The sequence below is a fragment of the Amia ocellicauda genome, chromosome 20, assembly GCF_036373705.1.
Source record: "Amia ocellicauda isolate fAmiCal2 chromosome 20, fAmiCal2.hap1, whole genome shotgun sequence".
In the NCBI taxonomy this organism is placed as follows: Eukaryota; Metazoa; Chordata; class Actinopteri; order Amiiformes; family Amiidae; genus Amia; species Amia ocellicauda.
The window spans coordinates 22759139-22780738 of record NC_089869.1 but is presented as its reverse complement, the minus strand read 5'-3'; the positions used below and the strand labels follow the sequence as shown (position 1 = coordinate 22780738).

The window sequence follows — 21600 nt, the reverse complement described above, 5'->3', positions numbered from 1 at the left end:
ATCCAACGTCACCCTGGATTCCACAAACATTTCAACTGTGAGGCCGACTTACAGATGATTCGGCAGCTCACTGCAGCCCCCTGCCCTTCAGTCCAGATGGACACACATCACACAACCCTGTAAAACATCCTTTTGTATACAGGCAGCATCTATTGGACAGAAGCAGACACTCTTAGTGGCATTCGATTTTCCCAAACTTGATCAGTGAAAAGATATACACACACACACACCCCCCCTTAGTGTGACGGGATTAGTTTATGGAAAAAGGGCAATAACTCAGTCATCATTATCAGGAATGCTAATAAAGCAGCTCAATATTCACTTCTCCTCTGCGATGAAAAGAGTGAGGGAGGGAGGAGGTGGTGGGAGGTTTTTCCACGCCTCTCGACTGCCCATCAACCATATTGATCTGAGCAGAAGTGCAGGTGAGGTCTGAGGTCGCCGCGCTGACCTTGTGATATTAGAGGTCAACACACATTTATGTCAAGACACGGCATTTTAATACTCATCACTCAAATTTTCAGATGGTCTCAGTCTACATTACCGGACATAATATAGCGTTCATCTGAATAAAGCAACTCCCTGATCAAAGATAAACGGGTAATTTATTCTGTCAGGCTGGGAAACCCCTATTTAAGTAATTCTAAAGAAAGACGCATATTTAAATCCGGTCTGCCAGACAAGAGAAAGACGCACAAAAACGTATCGGAGATTAAAATCTCCCCGCCTAACAAGTGCGGCATTGTGCGGTTTTCAGGAACGTAAAGATCTAACAAGGCGGACAGACACTGAAGGACTAAACCGCCGTGGTGCGGAGAGGAGTCCCTGGTTAGGTATGTCAGCAGGCTCAGCTTTAAACCTCCACTCTCATATAATCCATTTGATTGCACATGAATGCTTTCATGCAGATTATTTTCATTTGATAGATTTCATCCTGTTCATTTCCCCATTCCACGGTATCTTCTAATCACGCCGCCTTGCCGAGGACCAGATAAATCTACATTCCTCTGAAACCATTAATCCGGCACTGCAGAAAGGCCCCCGATCGTGACACGGGGATGACGTGAGCACTAAGCTCCTGTAATTTCACATTTCAAAGTGCAACACTACCTTAGAGTCGAGGCTCAGAGGCAGATTTTATTCCGGCAGAACGATTCCTGCGTTTGTTCCCCTACGCAACCCCACCTGCTGTCGCTGGACGGTCACATGGTCTCTCTCCTGCTGTTTAACCCAGTTGTGCGCTTGTGAGCAAGACTGCTGACCCGAGGGCATCACATTTACTTCCCGTCATGAGATGCAGGCTCACTTCTCGGCGATATTACTACACACGTTGTGCTGTCCAAAAGCAAGTGAGCAAATAAACAAACAAACAAAGCAGCCACACTGTACTACAGCCCAGACAGCCGAGAGAACAAAGCATTTAATCATTTTTCGGTGGTGTTACATGAAAAGTATGAGGAGTCTTGTTTGCTTTGAGATGCGATTTGAGGTTTTTCATTCCCAAGTATCTTAATGGAGCTTATCTTTCACTACAGGAAGAGGGGGAAATGTTTCAACTGCTAGACGTGTGACACAGCGCATTCACTCGACACAAAATATGTTTTTTCAGTTTTATACCCATCTGCTACCTGGAACGGAGACAAGCAGGGACATTTTCATTCCCTTTGTGAAGAGTAGCCTGTATATTTCCTGCAATCGCAGCGGCTGCTCAGCGCCGGGTACATGCAATCTATGAGCAATATTACCTGGAGGCATTCACTGTCCCCCGGCACCCGCAACTAGACTAGAAAAGTGCCGCAAAAACATGACACGTTGTGAGTCAAGTCAAAACGACTAATTATGTACAGGGTCAGAAATACATTCACCTTTTGGTGCGAAATGATTCAGGAGGAGAATGGGCATTCTCCCCTGTAATGCGATGGAAAATTACAATTTAACCGTTCAAAGGACTTATTTTATCAGTCGTAATTATAAAACTCTTATTGCAGATCGTGTCAGCGGTAAAGAGTTTATCTTATTGTGCACACAGATCCTGGCTGTGAACAGAGTCTGACTTTAAAAGCGAAATCTTTCAGAAATGCCTTCAGAGCTGCAATATTTATAGCGTTTCTAACCGCACATACGCAAGCCGTGAATTTAGCCTTTTCCGAGCCGAATTTTGCACTTCAAATATAGATGCTCCTGTGGGACTTGTGTCAAGGAGAGAGGGGGGGGAAATAAAAAAAACTGGCATCTGAACAGCACTCGCAGATACCTTTCGACAGCTGTCAGAATTATTAGTTTCCGGTTAATTTAGAAGTTGGGGAAAAAGCGTGAGATTGCAGAGATTTTTTTTCGGGCGGCTGGGATCCACCGAAAGTCGCACCTTTGCGTTCGTGCAGCATCCTGAAGAGGCGTTTGTAAATGTGTCAGGAGGTAGAGGGGACATCCATGTGGGGTTATTCAAAAAGTCTCAGTTCTAGAAGCCTCTCTTCTCAGACTTTGCATATTAACCTTCTGAAAGAATATGAGGAGAGGAGGGAGCTTGCCACCATTTTAGACGCAAGTGCAAACAATACTGAAACACAGCAAGGCACTCAAATAGGTCAGATCGGCCTACTGTGGCCACTCAGACCCTTCTGTATTGCTCCGGGTTGTTGTCGTTTGCTTGCTTGCTTTAGGACAAAACAAAGAGCAGACGACCACAAACTGTAGCAAGAAAGTATCGCCCGTCCACAGATCTAAGGTGTTACAGTAGGACAATCCTCTAGCGCACAAAATGTCAGGAACGGGTGCTTTGTTGCTTTCCGTGTTCACGAGGTGGAGGTTGTTGTCCGTGGGAAGCGAACGCAACTTTGAGCCACAAAAAGGCACAACAGTACAAAGCTATCTTGATAATTGTCCTCATCCGGGAATCAGAGAAACTTTAATGCAGGCCATGTTTACCTCTAAGAGATAATAAGTGAAGACAAACGCAACGAGACAGCGAGCAAATGAGCGGGAGCGGCTGCACAAGCCCTGTAATTACTCACGCGCACCTCTTATCTCTACAGCCTCTCCTATCGGACGGGACAGGACACGGCAAACTGTGACACGTGTCGAAACAGCGCATGCATTATTTACAGGTTGGTTGGAAATTTCCTTTATAATTTCTTCACATTCCTTCTGAGAAAGAACACACAAACATCTCCCTTGGGTTCGACACACACACACCCTGAAAACCCCCCCAGACTAATGTGAGGACAGAGCAGACAGTCACCCTCAGAGATACTACACTTAACCCTTCACTTGCTGCCACACGTTGCCCGCCCTGCCTGGTTAAAGTCTCCTAACCCCCATCCCCCGTGATTGACGGCTCTGCACAGCAGTGATATTTTGCGATGGGGAAAATAAACAAACTGCTCCCTACCTGCACCAAAGAGGACAAACCAGCGACTGCATTAATCGCACGAGAATAAATAACAACAGGGAAGTGACAGAGGAGTCGGATTGCGCTAAATTGATTGTGCTGCTTGAGTCTTTTATGGGAGATTGTGGAGGAAAATGCTATGTGACTTGCAGGCAAAAGCCAGTGATCAATGGTGTATAGTATCTTGAGGAATGAAATGTGAGAGGCTGGGTTTTTTCTGTTTGTGTGCACATACTGCATTAGTTTAGACGTGAAGCCTTTCCAAATATTAGTTTTTTTGTTGTTGTTGTTGGTTGGCTCTCCAGCTTGCCTGCGTGTTGTCACTAGGCTGTATTTAATTGAAGTATAAACACAGTGCCTATCAATGCCTTTGCCAGATAGCAGTGATCTTTTTTTTATGATATCACATTTGCACACACTTTAAAATGCAATAGCGGATGTACACACAAATGTCAGGACTCAGATCTACTGCAAAGTCATCGCTATCCTAGCTAGTCCAGTCACCAAGGGACAGACGACCAGAAATGCTTAGAAATGAGTCTCTTATTATAATACTGCAATTGAGACTGGGGGGACACTTTTCCACTAATTATCTGCTTTCAAGTCTGTGTGTGTACAGGTTTCACACACATCCCCGCTGCCGTGTAAATATAACCAAGTCTTGAGTCTTGTAATTCAGTGCAGGCTGCATATCAGAGAACCAAAGCAGGTTTAGTTATATTTTAAAATATACATATGAAGCTGCCCAAGGCCGAATGGGTCTTGAAAGTGGAGTCATGGGTTTTATATGCAGATGGACTTGCAGATGAGGACCTGAGAGACAGACCAGACAGGGTATGAAATTTGACACCACTGACAATTTCCTCGTTTCAAAACCACACCCTTATAAAGCAGCCGTGCCGGATTAAAGCGGCCGGTGCCCCGAGAACTGAGCCGGGCCGATGGCTGGCTGGCCTCGGCGTCATGCACACTGTCTGGAAAGATGAACAGAGCCGGCTGAAGTCTCCCGTCAGCGCCGAGTCGATAGCCTGGCTCAGATGTTTAAATTGCTGCGTCAGGACAGAGGCCGGCTTGAGATATACTGTCCTCCGGTGTCACAAATCCAAATCTGCTTTTCGGCAGACCCTGACGCCATGTCATAAGGCAATTTATATCCAGGAGGGAGAGACGGTTTTGCTTTCAAATGTACATGCATTCAGCACATTTCCTACACGATATTGAAAACCGAGTAGAAAAAAAAAAAAATCTCCCTTAATTGGACTGAGAAAGTGCCTAAAACAGACAAAAATACCCTTTTGTCACGCGCATTGCTAACACACAATACAGGGAGCTGTTGCACCCTGCTGTGCCAACAGGAAGAGGAACACGGTTTCAACAGGAATAATGTGATTTAAAGAAGGCATTACAGCGGATTCGGAGGCCTGTTTGATCCCCTACAGAGCCGAGCGCGAGTCCGCCGCAGCCGAACGAGATGCAAAGCGATGGGGAGACTCGCTGCTACACTAACACGGCATGGGATGACATAACGCAGGTCCCTGTAAGCATGTGACACCAGGGGCCTTGGGGAGGTAAAAAAAAAAAAAAAAAAGAAACCCAACTACTCGTGTCAGACGTGATGGAACTGGGTTAAGACAGTCAGTGGCAAGTTTGCGCTTCATTAGCATAACACCACGGGGCGGAAACGTGCTCGCCGGGCCTGCGAACACCTTCTGGGTTAGACTGCGCAACTGCGAAAGTGTGCGGAGAGAGAAACACAGAGATGGGAGCAAAAGAAAGGGAATTTTCAAATGACAAACCTCAAAAAAAAAAAAAGAGAAAAGAAAAAATTAAAAAAAAACAGGTTTCTGATGAAGAACCGTTTCTGTACAAGATAATTTCATTCAGACCCGTTCCTAGTGCCGCAGTGAGTCCTTATCATGTCCCAGCACCGCGGGAGAAGAGACGTGTTCATCTCTGCCGTTAATGCTCTCCCGCCTGCCGCACGCCTGTAATATTAAACCTATACACCGAAGACGCAGCGCAATCCTTTATGTACAAACTTAACTATTACAGTCTCCGTGGCTTGAGCATTCAAATCAGCGGATTAGCCGCGTTATTGGATGGGAGGTGCGTCGTGTGTGGAGGTATTATTTCCAAAGTGCAATTGGAAGATTGAATATTCAAGGGCTTCATAAATGGATGGAGATGCCATGGTAACACACTTTCATGAGATACTAACATTATTAGGATGGCATTACAAGGTGCCGTTTCCCCCGGTTCAAATGCGATGCGTCATCTAAACCGAGCTGCCTCTCATTCAGACTGATGATGTGCAATAATACACACGTGTGCCTGCCCAGAAACATACTGGTTGCATGTCACGATTTTGTTTTCCGTTTCTGATATTGCAGAAAGGCAACAAACAGTCTGGCGAAACTGTTGTGTACATTAGAAAATGATGCAACATATCACCTCAGTACATCACTTCATTTCAAGTATCTCTACCGGCATTCAAAATTGATCGGACAGTGTATGAGTCAAACACATCAAAAGGGAGATTTCAGTCTGTGTGTGTGTGTGTGAGAGAGAGAGAGAGAGAGAGAGAGAGAGAGAGAGAGAGAGAGGTGTGTGTGTAGGACTCCTCAGCAATGTGGGGAAAGCAAAGACAGAGCTGCTTCACTACAACAGCTAAACGGACAGTATTTCATGGTAAATGAACGCTGTAAATTGCTAAATTAAATAATGTAAAACAGAGCAAAGACGTCACTTGAGAAACAGAATTACAGCTTTTAATTTGACCGATTAATCTGCTCTCGAACACACAGACGCAACAGAGATCCTCCAAACTGCTTTGCAAGTTTCAACTTTTGTAACAACCCTTTATACTGCTTGGAACATTTATTTTTACTGTCAAATACAATCCGTTGCTTTTCGGAGACTAAAAAACAAACTCGGATCAGATCGCAGATATTAAAAAAATATATATAAATAAGCGCCAAAACAGAGCGGCACACAAATCGCATTAGTTTCCAACTGGCTGAAGTGGAGGGGAACAGAAGCGAGAGACCAACGAATCAATTGCTCTGCTGACAACCCATGTGCATCCCGTAACGTCAGTGCGGCGCGGATGAGAAAGTGCCGTGCAGAAATGATTAATGTAATTAATTTTTTTTCTTCTCAAGATGATCTATAATCTCGGAATACTAATGTGATACAGCACATTTGCCACAGTCTAATTAAAGACCATCATGGCATGAAAGAGGATTTAAAAGGATTCAATTTATTTTAAGACTACTGCTATAAGCCACAGTGCTTCTTTATGCTTTGTTCATGTGGAAACCCTATAATCTAATTATCGTTCAGCACGTTGCAGAGGACTAATATGTTGATCAAATGAGAAGATACATCTAAATAGTTTGATTTCAAAACCTTGCTTTCGGCAAAATACATAATTAAAGTATTTAAAAGTTATCTATTCAGTTTTTTGTTCGCCCAATGCCATCGATGCTTAGTTTAGGCACGAGTGGAGAGATTTCCACCAGAACTCAACACGTTGAAAAAGTTACTTTGGGCTCACATTGTCACAAAAATTGTGTTTTTTTTTAATAAATCCATATATAAAAGCTGAAGTGTGTGTATATATGTGTGTGTGAGAGAGAGAGATAATATATAAACACAGTATATACAGTGCCTTGCAAAAGTATTCAGACCCTTCCTATGGTGTCCCATTTTGTGAAATTAGAAAATGATGCACACACTTTTTTTGTGAGCTTAATATTTTGTAGCGAGTCTCTACCAACTTTGCACACTAACTGACTTTCAGTTAGATTTGCTCAAGCTCTCTGCAGTTGCTCAGGGATTGCTTAAGGACAGCAGTTTTCAAGTCTTTCCACCAATTTTCTGTAGGATTCAAGTCAGGACGTTGACTGGGCCACTCAAAAACATTCACTCTCTTATTCTTTAGCAGCTCCAGTGCAGCTTGTACTCTGGATCATTGTGCTGCTGAAAGGGGAATCATTGCCCCAGTTTAAGTCTATAGCGACTGAAACAGCTTTGGCATGATGCTGCACCACCAGGCGGGACTGTAGGGATGGTGTTGACTGGGAGATGTCCCGTGTTGGGTCTGTGCCAAACCTAACGCTTGGCACTTCCAATTTGGTCTCGTCAGCTTTGCAGGATCAGTCGGGTTCTTTGTTGTAAACTCCATGTGGGCTTTGAAATGCTTCTTGTTAGTAATGGTTTCCTTCTTGCCACCCTGCCATACAGGCTAGTTTTGTGAAGTGTTCTAGATATTTCTACCATCAAAGTTGTTGTTGGCCTCACCGTGTCGTCCCTCACCAGTCTCTTTGCCCGGCTGCTCAGTTTGAAGGGGTGGCCTGATCTACGCAGTGTCTGGGAGGTACAATACACCATCCATCTTTTGACGTTTGAGTAGATATTTTATCGTACCCTTTTCCTGACCTGTAACTTTTCAATTAATGTATCCCTGACTTGCTCTGAAAGCTCCTTGGTCTTCATGGTTGAGACTTGGCTTGAAATTCACTACCTGACCAAGAAACCTCACAGAGATGGGTGTTTTTATTCTGAAATCATGATAACCACTATTACTACACACAGATAGGCCAATCAACTATTTATGTGGCTTGTTAATGTCATTTTCTGCCACAGAAAAGGGTTTGAATACTTATGCAATCATGACTTTTCCATTTTTATATCATATTCATTATCTATGTACTTTTTGTTCTTGCTCTGAATGTGTGGAGTAGGTTGTGTATGTAAATAACACATTCATTCCTGCTTCTAAAGGTCATGACTGCAAGCTTTAAAGCGACAAAATGTAAGAACTGTGAGAGGGTCTGAATACTTGCAAGGCACTGTGTGTGTGTGAATATATATTATATATATATATATATATATATATATATACACGTAATATACGTGTATATATATATATATATATATATATACATACATACATATACATACATACACTCACCTAAAGGATTATTAGGAACACCATACTAATACTGTGTTTGACCCCCTTTCGCCTTCAGAACTGCCTTAATTCTACGTGGCATTGATTCAACAAGGTGCTGAAAGCATTCTTTAGAAATGTTGGCCCATATTGTTAGGATAGCATCTTGCAGTTGATGGAGATTTGTGGGATGCACATCCAGGGCACGAAGCTCCCGTTCCACCACATCCCAAAGATGCTCTATTGGGTTGAGATCTGGTGACTGTGGGGGCCAGTTTAGTACAGTGAACTCATTGTCATGTTCAAGAAACCAATTTGAAATGATTCGACCTTTGTGACATGGTGCATTATCCTGCTGGAAGTAGCCATCAGAGGATGGGTACATGGTGGTCATAAAGGGATGGACATGGTCAGAAACAATGCTCAGGTAGGCCGTGGCATTTAAACGATGCCCAATTGGCACTAAGGGGCCTAAAGTGTGCCAAGAAAACATCCCCCACACCATTACACCACCACCACCAGCCTGCACAGTGGTAACAAGGCATGATGGATCCATGTTCTCATTCTGTTTACGCCAAATTCTGACTCTACCATCTGAATGTCTCAACAGAAATCGAGACTCATCAGACCAGGCAACATTTTTCCAGTCTTCAACTGTCCAATTTTGGTGAGCTTGTGCAAATTGTAGCCTCTTTTTCCTATTTGTAGTGGAGATGAGTGGTACCCGGTGGGGTCTTTTGCTGTTGTAGCCCATCCACCTCAAGGTTGTACGTGTTGGGGCTTCACAAATGCTTTGCTGCATACCTTGGTTGTAACGAGTGGTTATTTCAGTCAAAGTTGCTTTTCTATGAGCTTGAATCAGTCGGCCCATTCTCCTCTGACCTCTAGCATCAACAAGGCATTTTCGCCCACAGGACTGCCGCATACTGGATGTTTTTCCCTTTTCACACCATTCTTTGTAAACCCTAGAAATGGTTGTGCGTGAAAATCCCAGTAACTGAGCAGATTGTGAAATACTCAGACCGGCCCGTCTGGCACCAACAACCATGCCACGCTCAAAATTGCTTAAATCACCTTTCTTTCCCATTCAGACATTCAGTTTGGAGTTCAGGAGATTGTCTTGACCAGGACCACACCCCTAAATGCATTGAAGCAACTGCCATGTGATTGGTCGGTTAGATAATTGCATTAATGAGAAATTGAACAGGTGTTCCTAATAATCCTTTAGGTGAGTGTATATACATACACTTTCCTTCACTGCATGGATTTCCTCTCTCACAAACGTTTATGACCGAGACTCATTCGAGGTGTGCTCTTCATGGTTTACTCCTGAAGACGACACTGATTGAAGAGGACAGATGCAGCCATGACGTTAGGAGGACATCTGACTCGTGCTCTCTCAATTCATCCGACTAATTCTCTACGTCATTAAACAGTTCTCTTAACGGCTATCAGTGAATCATATATATATATATATATATATACAGTGAGGGAAAAAAGTATTTGATCCCCTGCTGATTTTGTACGTTTGTCCACTGACAAAGAAATGATCAGTCTATAATTTTAATGGTAGGTGTATTTTAACAGTGAGAGACAGAATAACAACAAAAAAATCCAGAAAAACGCATTTCAGAAAAGTTATGAATTGATTTGGATGTTAATGAGGGAAATAAGTATTTGACCCCTTCGACTTAGTACTTGGTGGCAAAACCCTTGTTGGCAATCACAGAGGTCAGACGTTTCTTGTAGTTGGCACCCAGGTTGGCACACATCTCAGGAGGGATTTTGTCCCACTCCTCTTTGCAGATCCTCTCCAAGTCATTAAGGTTTTGAGGCTGACGTTTGGCAACTCGAACCTTCAGCTCCCTCCACACATTTTCTATGGGATTAAGGTCTGGAGACTGGCTAGGCCACTCCAGGACCTTAATGTGCTTCTTCTTGAGCCACTCCTTTGTTGCCTTGGCTGTGTGTTTTGGGTCATTGTCATGCTGGAATACCCATCCACGACCCATTTTCAATGCCCTGGCTGAGGGAAGGAGGTTCTCACCCAAGATTTGACGGTACATGGCCCCGTCCATCGTCCCTTTGATGCAGTGCAGTTGTCCTGTCCCCTTAGCAGAAAAACACCCCCAAAGCATAATGTTTCCACCTCCATGTTTGACGGTGGGGATGGTGTTCTTGGGGTCATTCCTCCTCCTCCAAACACGGCGAGTTGAGTTGATGCCAAAGAGCTCGATTTTGGTCTCATCTGACCACAACACTTTCACCCAGTTCTCCTCTGAATCATTCAGATGTTCATTGGCAAACTTCAGACGGGCCTGTACATGTGCTTTCTTGAGCAGGGGGACCTTGCGGGCGCTGCAGGATTTCAGTCCTTCACGGCGTAGTGTGTTAACAATTGTTTTCTTGGTCACTATGGTCCCAGCTGCCTTGAGATCATTAACAAGATCCTCCCGTGTAGTTCTGGGCTGATTCCTCACCGTTCTCATGATCATTGAAACTCCACGAGGTGAGATCTTGCATGGAGCCCCAGACCGAGGGAGACTGACAGTTATTTTGTGTTTCTTCCATTTGCGAATAATCGCACCAACTGTTGTCACCTTCTCACCAAGCTGCTTGGCGATGGTCTTGTAGCCCATTACAGCCTTGTGTAGGTCTACAATCTTGTGCCTGACATCCTTGGACAGCTCTTTGGTCTTGGTCATGGTGGAGAGTTTGGAATCTGATTGATTGATTGCTTATGTGGACAGGTGTCTTTTATACAGGTAACGAGCTGAGATTAGGAGCACTCCCTTTAAGAGAGTCTCAGCTCGTTACCTGTATAAAAGACACCTGGGAGCCAGAAATCTTGCTGATTGATAGGGGATCAAATACTTATTTCCCTCATTAACATGCAAATCAATTTATAACTTTTTTGAAATGCATTTTTCTGGATTTTGTTGTTGTTATTCTGTCTCTCACTGTTAAATTACACCTACCATTTAAATTATAGACTGATCATTTCTTTGTCAGTGGGCAAACGCACAAAATCAGCAGGGGATCAAATACTTTTTTCCCCTCACCTGTATACACATATATATATACACACACACACACATACACATACAAAGGTTCCTTGCATAGTATGAGGTAAAATAAGTGCAGCACGAGAAGATTCAAACCTCAGTGAGATTAAAAACCAGAAGAAACAGAAACTCCCAGTTTTTTTGGATTAGAAAGTCTGTGGCTTAAAAGCCTGTGGATGGATTTACTGCATGTGGTCTCGGGAATGACTTTCAAACACGCAGAGTGAAGAAGCGACGCCTGCCATGCTGAAAAAAACAACAGATATACAGTGCGAGGAAAGGGAATACAGCCGAATGAAGTAGCTGCGGAGAAAATTGGTGGTTGGAATGATGGTGTTCATTACTGCGTACAAGTGGAGACTTGTGATTAAACAAGCAAGGCAGCTTTTTCTCTTCCCCGTGCGTCTGTAGAGAGGTCTGGCTCAGAGCTCTTGGCACTGGAGCTCCAGACTTATGCAGTTTGTGTTGCCATAGCTACTAAAATGATACTGGTGGGAACGGATGAACTGCACCGGCACACGGAGGAACTCCAGTTCAGATCCTGCGCACAGATTAGGGAGGCTGGGGAGCGCAGACGAGAGTCACGGAGCTGGGGAGGCAACGGGCGGTGTGAGCGAAAGAAAAACTTAATTTGTTCCCGTGCAGATCCTGCCCAAGCCCAACGCACAGAACAGAGCGGCGAGGTTAATAAAGAACAAGCGCTAAAGTGGTTTTTAAAAGATGTTTTGAACAAACGATTCGCCGGGGGAATTCACCACCGGGGAACAAATAGCAAATTCGATGTCAGGAAGGTGTGATACAGTGGCAGACAGCGGGGGAAGCCCACGACGGCTCACGGAAGAGCTCCCGCTGAAGCAGAAGTGCGGGGAAGGACTGTTTCATTAAAAAGCTTTTAAATACATCCTAAAGAGATGATTATCTGTTTTAAAACGTATGTATTTTAAACGGGTTCATATTAGCTTGTGTAAATGATTTTAAACATGATGGCCATCATGTTAGAGCAACATTTGGCGGCTGAGATGACTTCATGTATAAGAGGAGACCATTAGATAAGAACATAAGAAAGTGTCCAATGTAGAGGAGGTCATTCGCCCCATCGTGCTCGTTTGGTGTCCATTAATAACTAAGTGATCAAGGATCCTATCCCGTCTGTTTTTGAATGTTCCCAAATTGTCTCTTCAGCCACATCGCTGGGGAGTTTGTTCAGATTGTGACGCCTCTCTGTGTGAAGAAGTGTCTCCTGTTTTCTGTCTTCAATGCCTTGAAGCCCAATTTCCATTTGTGTCCCCGGGTCCGTGTGTCCCTGCTGATCTGGAAAAGCTCCTCTGGTTTGATGTGGTCGATGCCCTTCATGATTTTGAAGACTTGGATCAAGTCCCCACGTAGTCTCCTCTGTTCCAGGGTGAAAAGGTTCAGGTCCTCAGTCTCTCAGTAGGACATTCCCTTCAGACCTGGAATAAGTCTGGTTGCTCTCCTCTGAACTGCCTCTATAGCAGCGATATCTTTCTTGAAGTGTGGAGCCCAGAACTGTCCACAGTATCCAGATGAGCTCTAACTAGTGCATTGTACAGTCTGAACATCACTGCCCTTGTTCTCAATTCTACACTTACGACAATATACCCTAACACTCTGTTTGCCTTTTTTATTGCTTCCCCACATTGTTTGGATGGAGAAAGTGAGGAGTCCACATAGACTCCTAGGTCTTTCTCATGCGTTACTTCATCTAGTTCTATTCCTCCTATAGTGTCATTATAGTGGACATTTTTGTTACCTGCATGTAATACCTTGCACTTGTCCACATTGAATTTCATCTGCCAGGTCTCGGCCCACAACTGAATATTATCTAAGTCCCTCTGAATAGCCTGTGCTGCCGAGATTGTATCTGCTGAGCCACCTATTTCAGTATCATCTGCAAATTTGGCAAGTTTGCTAACTATCCCAGAGTCCAGATCATTAATATAGATTAGAAAAAGCACAGGCCCTAGTACTGATCCCTGTGGAACTCCACTAACAACCTCACTCCAGTTAGAAGCGACTCCTCTAATTGACACCCTCTGTTTCCTAGACATCAACCAGTTCATAATCCATCTACTTACATTACCCTGAATCCCTACAGCTTCCAATTTGAGGATTAGTCTTTGGCGTTGAATCTTATCAAAAGCTTTTTGGAAATCTAAGTATATCATATCATATGTTTTCACATGATCTACAGCAGTTGCATGTTAAAAAAATTCCAATAAATTAGTAAGACATGATCTGCCTCATCTAAACCCATGTTGACTATCTCCAAGAATATGGTTTTCATTAAGATGCTCCTCTATTTTCTGTCTAATATTTTTTTCCAACATTTTACAGGTGATGCAGGTGAGACTGATTGGTCTGTAATTTCCTGACTCAGTTTTGTCCCCTTTCTTGTGGACTGGTATGACATTTGCCGTCTTCCAGTCAGTTGGCACATCCCCTGTTCTAAGTGTCATTTGGAATATTTGAGTTAGTGGCCTATAAATCATTTCTTGAAGTACTGTTGGAAATATCCCATCTGGCCCAGGTGATTTGTTTGTTTTTAATTCTGCTCGTCCCTTTAGTACCTCCTCCTCATTTATCCTGATCTCTCTTAGGGATTGACTGGACTGATTGTCAACCTGTGGCATGTTATCCATTTCACTTCCTCCTTTATTGACCGCTTGCTGTTGTAATATTGAAAAAAGTTATTTGCATTAGTTTTAGCTCCAAGAGTTATGTTTCTTTCTATTTCCCTTTTTGCTTTCCTGATCCCTTTCTTAAGATCTCTTTGCAGTTTCATACATACATATTCTCTGTATTTTGCTTCGTCTCCGTCCCATTTGTATGCGCATTGATATTGATATTTTTTTGCATACTTCTATTAAACCATTTGGGCCAATGTTTTTTGGTCCTCAATCTGCAAAGTTTTGGTACAAAATGTTCAGGGATCACATCATATTTTAATAAGTCATGACACTGAGGTAGGAAAAAAAAAAAAAAAAAAAAAAAAAAAAATCAACGCCACCCCTGTGTCAATTAGTCAATCGTTTGCCACATATTTCTGGTGTGAGGGTGAGCGTGGATTTGAACAATTTCATTTAGGAGCGCCTATTTATTACATTCTGGTTTAATACATAATTCGTCTCCTCGAGCCTGAGGTAAGAAAATCTGTAAAGGTCATGAAACAATCAGGATAGATTTCCCTAACTGGGGCCTACATCACCGCAGAAATTACCATCTTGTTAATACAGGATTGTGCCGAGGAACAATTTCAAGATAGTCAGATTGTGAAGCAAGGCCCGAAAAAGCAACAGTCGAAACCAGAAGCGCTATTCTTTAAAATCTAATTGATATCGAGTTCATAATGCAGTCATTTGAATGCTTAAACTGTATACAAGTTTGTTTAGGCATTAAATTGTGTCTGCAGTCCCGGTTCGAACCAGCCCAGGACTTCGAATTGACTCCAGGCAGCCATTGTGTGGTTTGTAATCTCGCTTTAACCGACATTTCAGCATTGAAATACTCTTACATCATCAATCATTAATGCGGTTGAAAGGTCTTTTGTTTAAGATCGTTCTTGTTCATTCACGAACCTTATATTTTTTCCTCTGCCGTGCTTTTTCTGTTAAACTATCTATCCGAAAAGGAATCCAAAACACCTCCACATGAAGATCACACACAAGGAAATGAGATTGAAACATTCGTCCTCCCTTTAACACTCGATACAAGAGTCAGAATCTATCTTTTTCCCATTGTCCGACACCAATACACAGCACAATCTTCAAAATGAAGCAAAGCCAGAGGACATGTAACAATTCTGTGAACATTTCATCCATAACATAGGAGAGATAAGTGAAGTAATTTAAGTTCACTTCTAGTCTCAAAAAGAAATCTTGGGCGAGGACTACATTCCACCATACAAATTCAAATTTTAGCCATTAAATATATTCAATGTCCTGCGTCCGTCCGTATATGAAAACCTTTTTTAAGTGGCATAGGAATAGACATTTTAATGGAAATACATATTTTAACTTCAAGGTCCTGTTTGTCATAAAAAAAAAAAAAAATCCTTAATCGTATACGCCTTCGGTTTAAACGCAGCAAAATGTTTTTGTTTCTTCCTTGCACACACACACACACACACACACACACACACGCAGAGATGAAGTCAGCATTTAATGGCATGTCATCCTTATGAAAGAATGAGTGCATTGAATAAATCAGAGTTTCTATAGAGGTGTCCTGGCGTTAGCATCTTCTAAATTAAGTAGCGAGAGTGACAGCGCTGCAGTCGAGACTCCCCACCCCCGGCCTCATTCTCGACTCGCCGAGGACTTCACGAGTCTATTACTGCCAGGGCTGTCAGAGCGGTCTTCCATTCCTCCAGACGCTTTGAGGGTCCTGCCACAATCTCCTGGTTCACTGATCTCAAAGGAACCGAGGGGACTGAACGATTCAGGCACCGAGGATACCAACACGTGTGTGTGTTTGTTCGCGCAGTGTGTGAGTCGAAAATGCAATCAGGGGCTCTTCATTTAGTGTAATAAATTGTTGGTTACATAATACTTATCAGATGGATCTTTAGAGAGTCAGTTCAACTCAGAATAGCCAGATTCAGCCAAGAGTTTCTCCGTCTCGTACCAATTTCACACGGATAGATTTCCGTTTTGTTTTACTACTTAATTTATTCAGATTGAAAGAGATATTCTTAAAACAATTACACTGCATACAGGCATCTTGAACACCTTGGATCTTGAAATAAGACGACCGCCCCGTCCAAGCCGAGGTCCGGACGGAGTCATCCAGCACGACTCGAACTGACAGCTCCGAGAGAAGCATGGGGGGAGGAGTCAGGAAAGGAATATAAATTTGACGGAGTGTAAAATTCCCTAAAGACGCTGGGAGCCGAGGTGTACACGGGGGGGATGGAAGAGAAGTCGTCCACAATGTATGCATACGGCTGAACGGATGCTGGCCGACTGTAAATTGTTTTGATAAGTGCTAGGAAGTGGTTTAAGAAATGGTGCATCAAACGCAAAACAATACAAACTCCAACACACCGGTAATTATGAGGTGAAAAGGAAGGTTTTGTTGTTGATGTCGTTGTAATTTTGTGTCTGATGAACCAGACAAACAGAAAGGCTCCTAATATTGTTTGGGATAATTAGTTACATACAATGAGTATTGCATTAATTATGATGAACTGAACAAATTAATAATGTAGGATTGTTGTTAAAGGGGATGCAAGACTACTAATGATTCCAGTTGACAAGGTTTCACCAAAACTATGTTGTGTTACAGCTATATCGGCAGTAGTTGTACAGCAATTAGTTTAATAAAGCCATTAAGCTGTGTATGTATCAATTATATATATTTGCAGAGTTATTGAACACTGATTTAGCCTGGAGAACATGATACAGATTTGAGTTGACTGAATCGAGTTAAGAGGTGGGGAGGTTGTGATATTTGATGTAAAAATCATAAACTGAAAGTCACTTGACTAATTAACCCTTTACTAAACATCATGCGTTCTGTCAGGACTCTCTTCGAAAATAAAGCAAAATCCATTGGGCTGAGGACACATAAATCCTTCAACTTATTTTCTGCAGGTTTAATGTGATATCCTCTGCGGAGGTCTGCGTCTCTCCAAACATCCACACCTACAGGCTGTCGCACACATCCCCACGCACACAGACAGAGGAGAAAGTTAGAGGGTGGAAAATGTTGAATCAATATGGCAGTTAGGCATAATTGTGGTGTCTAATGAAGTAGAACATGTCAATTATAAGCTTTTAGCGACTGTAATTACAGGCTTTTAGTATTAAAAGCATGATATATGTGAATATTTTTGAGATACTACAGTAAACACTTTCTGTGAAAGCCACCAGTGCCGTGCTTCTCCGAGCGTCTTCGAATGAGATCGGCGACGCTCCGGGGCGGTGAAGCGGCCAGACGAGGCGGGGACGTGCGAGGACATCCGTCTCCACTGGAGAGTTGTGTACATCCCTGACCTCCAGCTCTCCGAGTGACCCCCGCCTTTCCCATTTCATTGCAATGTGCAATGAACTAATGAAGCGTATAGGGCACGTGCTCTTTTGCGCGACAAAAAATAACACTACAACAGCAGCAACACAAACAGATACATCATATTAAACAGGCGGTGGACTTACAAACGGCGATAATATGGCATAAATAAGAAAAGTAGCTAATATAGTAGTACCTGAAAAGGCAATACAATAAAAAAAACTACTCCTACTACTACTACTAATAATAATAATAATAATAATAATAATAATAATAATAATAATTTAAAACCTATGCTCTAGATCTTCTCTGATCAAACATTAAACCATCAGATCTGATGACCAGACCGCTCCATCCAGACCGCATTTCCTCCCCCTCCTCACTCAGACGCAGATAGAGGTCTTTCGCTAACAAGATCCCGAATTAGATTACAGCATAATTACATGGTTCTGTAGAGTGATTAATTCCTTAATAACTGCCTGCATTGTGTTGTGGTTTTCACAAAGACTTCATTTTAAGAGCCTCAATATGCTACGCGTTCAGTGAAAAAGAAAAAAAACGTTGGGAGTTAGTGGCGGCTCGCAATAATATTATCACCAGCAGGACGACTGTCAAGGTCAGGCTGCGAAACAGCATTTCAAGGCTGGTCTGGCGCGTGTGCCGGGTGTCCCTGTGACCAGGTTCTCAGCGTGGATTTAGGTTTGTAGTACAGACACTTCTGTGCACGAGGAGGGGGACGTGCAACACTTTACTGCGGCAGTAATTCACACAACTATCATTACACAAATCTGCTGAAAAAAACACTTCCTGAAAACAGGACTTCAAACCACACTTGCAAGAATCAAGTCACGGCTGGGAGACGGCTGGGACCAGTAACTGATATCGAGGCTCGTTTATACGTCTCCGCTGGAAAACTGCCCTTTGCAGGTGTGTTTCTGAAACAGGATGAGTGCAAATAGTGCAGCCATCAGAAGAATCACTACGATCTCACAGGCAGCTGCAGAGATCCTGATCAGGCAGCTCGTGGACGATGTGGCATTTCGTCCTGGGTTTGGGGTTTTGCTTGCTTGTGTTTTCTGGGAAATGGTGAACTCACGGAGCTGAATGCTTTTAAATATAGAAACTACCCGTGCTGTCAGAGTGGAAAGATTGCTTTTAGGAGCAAGTGCAATATCTTTTGCGTGTGCATGAAAGTTTCGCTGCTACAAACAGATTTCACAGGCGGTGATGGAGCAGAAACACACTTGAAATAGCATCTACCTTCACAGGCAGTGATGGTGGAGGCAAAGACGGATGATTTTCTATTAGTTATATACACATACACTACCAGTCAATAGTTTTAGAACACCTCAATTTCTTCAGTTTTAATTGAAATTTTCAGAGTTTAATATCTCAATGTAGTCTGAAATTAGAACAAATAAACAATTGGAGATAAAAATAAAACATGGAATCGTTTTGTTTAACAAAATTTAACCCCTTAAACTGACAAAAGGGCACCAAATCCGTTTAATCCCATGTGCACTCTTCACTGTTGTGTTGTTTGCCAAGTGTTTGGTATCCCATGAAAGCGGAGACTCTCAGCTTTCTAACCATGCATTTAGCCCCCCACCTCCACATTCTGAAATGGGGGGTGGGGGGATATTTGGTCTGAGTAGGAATACAAAACCTCAGAAAATATTGACAATTATGACATTCTGGAACCAGACTGTCTACTGATCAAAACAAGAGCATCCACGTTTTGCTGGAAGAAACAAACACCAAATCATGCTTAAGAGGGTGTAGTAACACAGTATATAACTCTGAAATGTACATTTTTTTCAGTTTCTCAAACCTAAACTGTTTTTTTTTGTTTGTTTTTTTTTACCTCTGGCAGTTTACCGCTTACCTTTGCAACATTTCAGGTTATTCACTGGACTCACTCATTCTCTAAATTTCAATAAAAACTGGGAGAATGGGGGTGTTCTAAAACTTTTGACCGGTAGTGTATATGTATACAGACATATACAAATACATATTCATACTTATACATATGAATATGTATATGTACACACAAATATACAAAATGACTAAATGATAGTTATTAAAAAAATACAATTAAAAACTGTGCCTCTCGCCAACGAAACAGACACACACAACTGTCCCTGCATAATGCAAGATCTACAGCCGCTGTCTCTCCCAATAAAGAAAGTTACCGATACACAGCCCGTGATGGCAGTGAAACGCCTGCCTGTGCGTCCACGTGTCTATGATGACATGTGGTTCCTGCACAATGTAAATTGTAACAGATTGCCTGCAGCCTCCGACGGCCATCACAGAACAACAAAAGCAGGATCTCTGGGATTTTTCTGAGCTGGGCTCCCCTGTGCGATATCGGAGAATCTCCCAGTCGCCTTTGCACCGAGATCCCCACCCTTCGAAGGCTACACATCATGCATTAACGTCTGCAGGGTGTGGAGAACCCAGTGAAATCTCAGGGGGAAAAAATATAACTCTACATACGTGCAGAGATGTACAGGGACAGAGCAGATATTTCTTTGAAAATTATTTCCCAATGGTCCTCAAACCAACCACTGTAGATAAGTTTAATTGATTTCAAATCGATATTGTTGACTCTTTTCGAGAAGTTACAACTTCCACCAGGAGGTACAAAGCTGAGTAGCCAGAACAAGTATTCAGCACCTTTGTTTATCATATATGCAAAATGCATAATTAATATTGGGGGAAATGTGAGGTTTCAAGATTCTGGGATGCCATCCAGGCTTGGAAGAGTCTGAACAAGCCACCCCAGTCCAACTAGGCCTGTCCCTGGGAGAAACGAGTCTATTTCTGCCGAAAGCGCATGTTTGTCTGGCCAACATCAGACCCCCCGCCCACCCCGATTCACACGCGCTCGGATTAATGGCAGCAGCCAAATTAAGTGCAAGTCATTTGGCAGCCATCGTGGTGACATATTTTCAACTCTGGATAAACAGGGAAACATGCGGCTCACCGACAAGAATAAATATTCCACTTGGAAAATGTAACCATAGTGTGGTATTTCTGAAGGTAAATAATACACACTGTGCAACGCACCCCCCCAGATAAACACACACAGAAGCAGGATAGATAACGCAAGGTCACTGTGCACGAGGCAAGCAAAATACTATCTTGCATATGGTTCGAAGAGAGTACATCACAGACATATTAATGACTGTGCAAAGCGAGAAGGGAAGCCAAGGCCAAGTAACAGTGGGGGTTCTTAGTGTGAATGTTTTTATTTATTTTAAATTGCATTTACGTGAACAGATTGGCAAGTTGGTGCACAAATCATACACTGATGGGCTGAAGGGTCATTTAAATTGATAATGAATACAAAGACATGGAAAGGGTGTTGTTAAATGTTCGTCCGTTTTAAGACTCTTTAATTCACAAAATTAATTAAAGAAATTAGACATCCACATGGATAAATACAGAAATATTTTATGAGTGGACATCCGTTATAAATCAAGACCAGGGTTCTGCCAATTTTTATGTTTCATACATACAGATTCATACAGTTTAAACCTCAGTGGATTTTCCCCTCTCAAACATCACTTTCTGCAGCTGCTTTTTCATGATCACCGTCTCATTTTACAGTAAGGTTGAAACTACTGTAAAAGAATATATATAGCAATAAATGACCAATTAATACCTTGTGCTGCACACACCTTCAAATATTAAAATGCAATTGAAATCCTTTCGCTTACAACATTCACTAATATGTTCATAGTTAAAAGCCTTCCCCCATATTAATGCATGGAAATGATACAAGGTTGTGAAATCAAAACTTTCCCAACCAGAGATAATTTATTTATTAAAATGCAAATGATTGATTTAATTGCACATAGAAAAACATGCAAGGATGGCAATCGTGATTCACACGCAGCCCAAAGCAAAACATTTTTTTTCCTTCTTCTCCAAAGTACTTGCATTACATTAACTCATTCACTGTAGATGAAAAGATTCATCATCCTCTCCTGATAGCTCTGAACAATTAAGCACGATGCTACTGGAGCTTTTATGGTTTTAAATTAGTTTTTTAAACATTGTATTCCTGTGAAGATCAGCACACAAACAGAGGGAATCAGATTTGTATTGTGTTTCAATTTACCTGACATGACCTCCTTTGTGGCTCTCAGTAAGGTTGT

At 42.5% G+C, this 21600-nt stretch overlaps 2 protein-coding genes across 7 annotated transcripts in view; one reads left to right on the top strand and one right to left on the bottom strand.

Annotated features, from left to right (window-relative positions):
- The window catches only part of dock1 (dedicator of cytokinesis 1), a 238902-nt gene that overhangs the window by 130884 nt on the left and 86418 nt on the right, over positions 1 to 21600 (bottom strand). The gene's annotated exons all lie outside the window — the stretch shown is intronic.
- insyn2a (inhibitory synaptic factor 2A) overlaps positions 1 to 21600 on the top strand; it is a 41251-nt gene that overhangs the window by 17166 nt on the left and 2485 nt on the right. For both annotated transcript variants that reach the window (XM_066693589.1, XM_066693590.1), the window contains one exon: positions 3033 to 3104. In XM_066693589.1, the coding sequence (XP_066549686.1) occupies positions 3033 to 3104 (72 nt within the window). The remainder of the gene's footprint in view (positions 1 to 3032; positions 3105 to 21600) is intronic.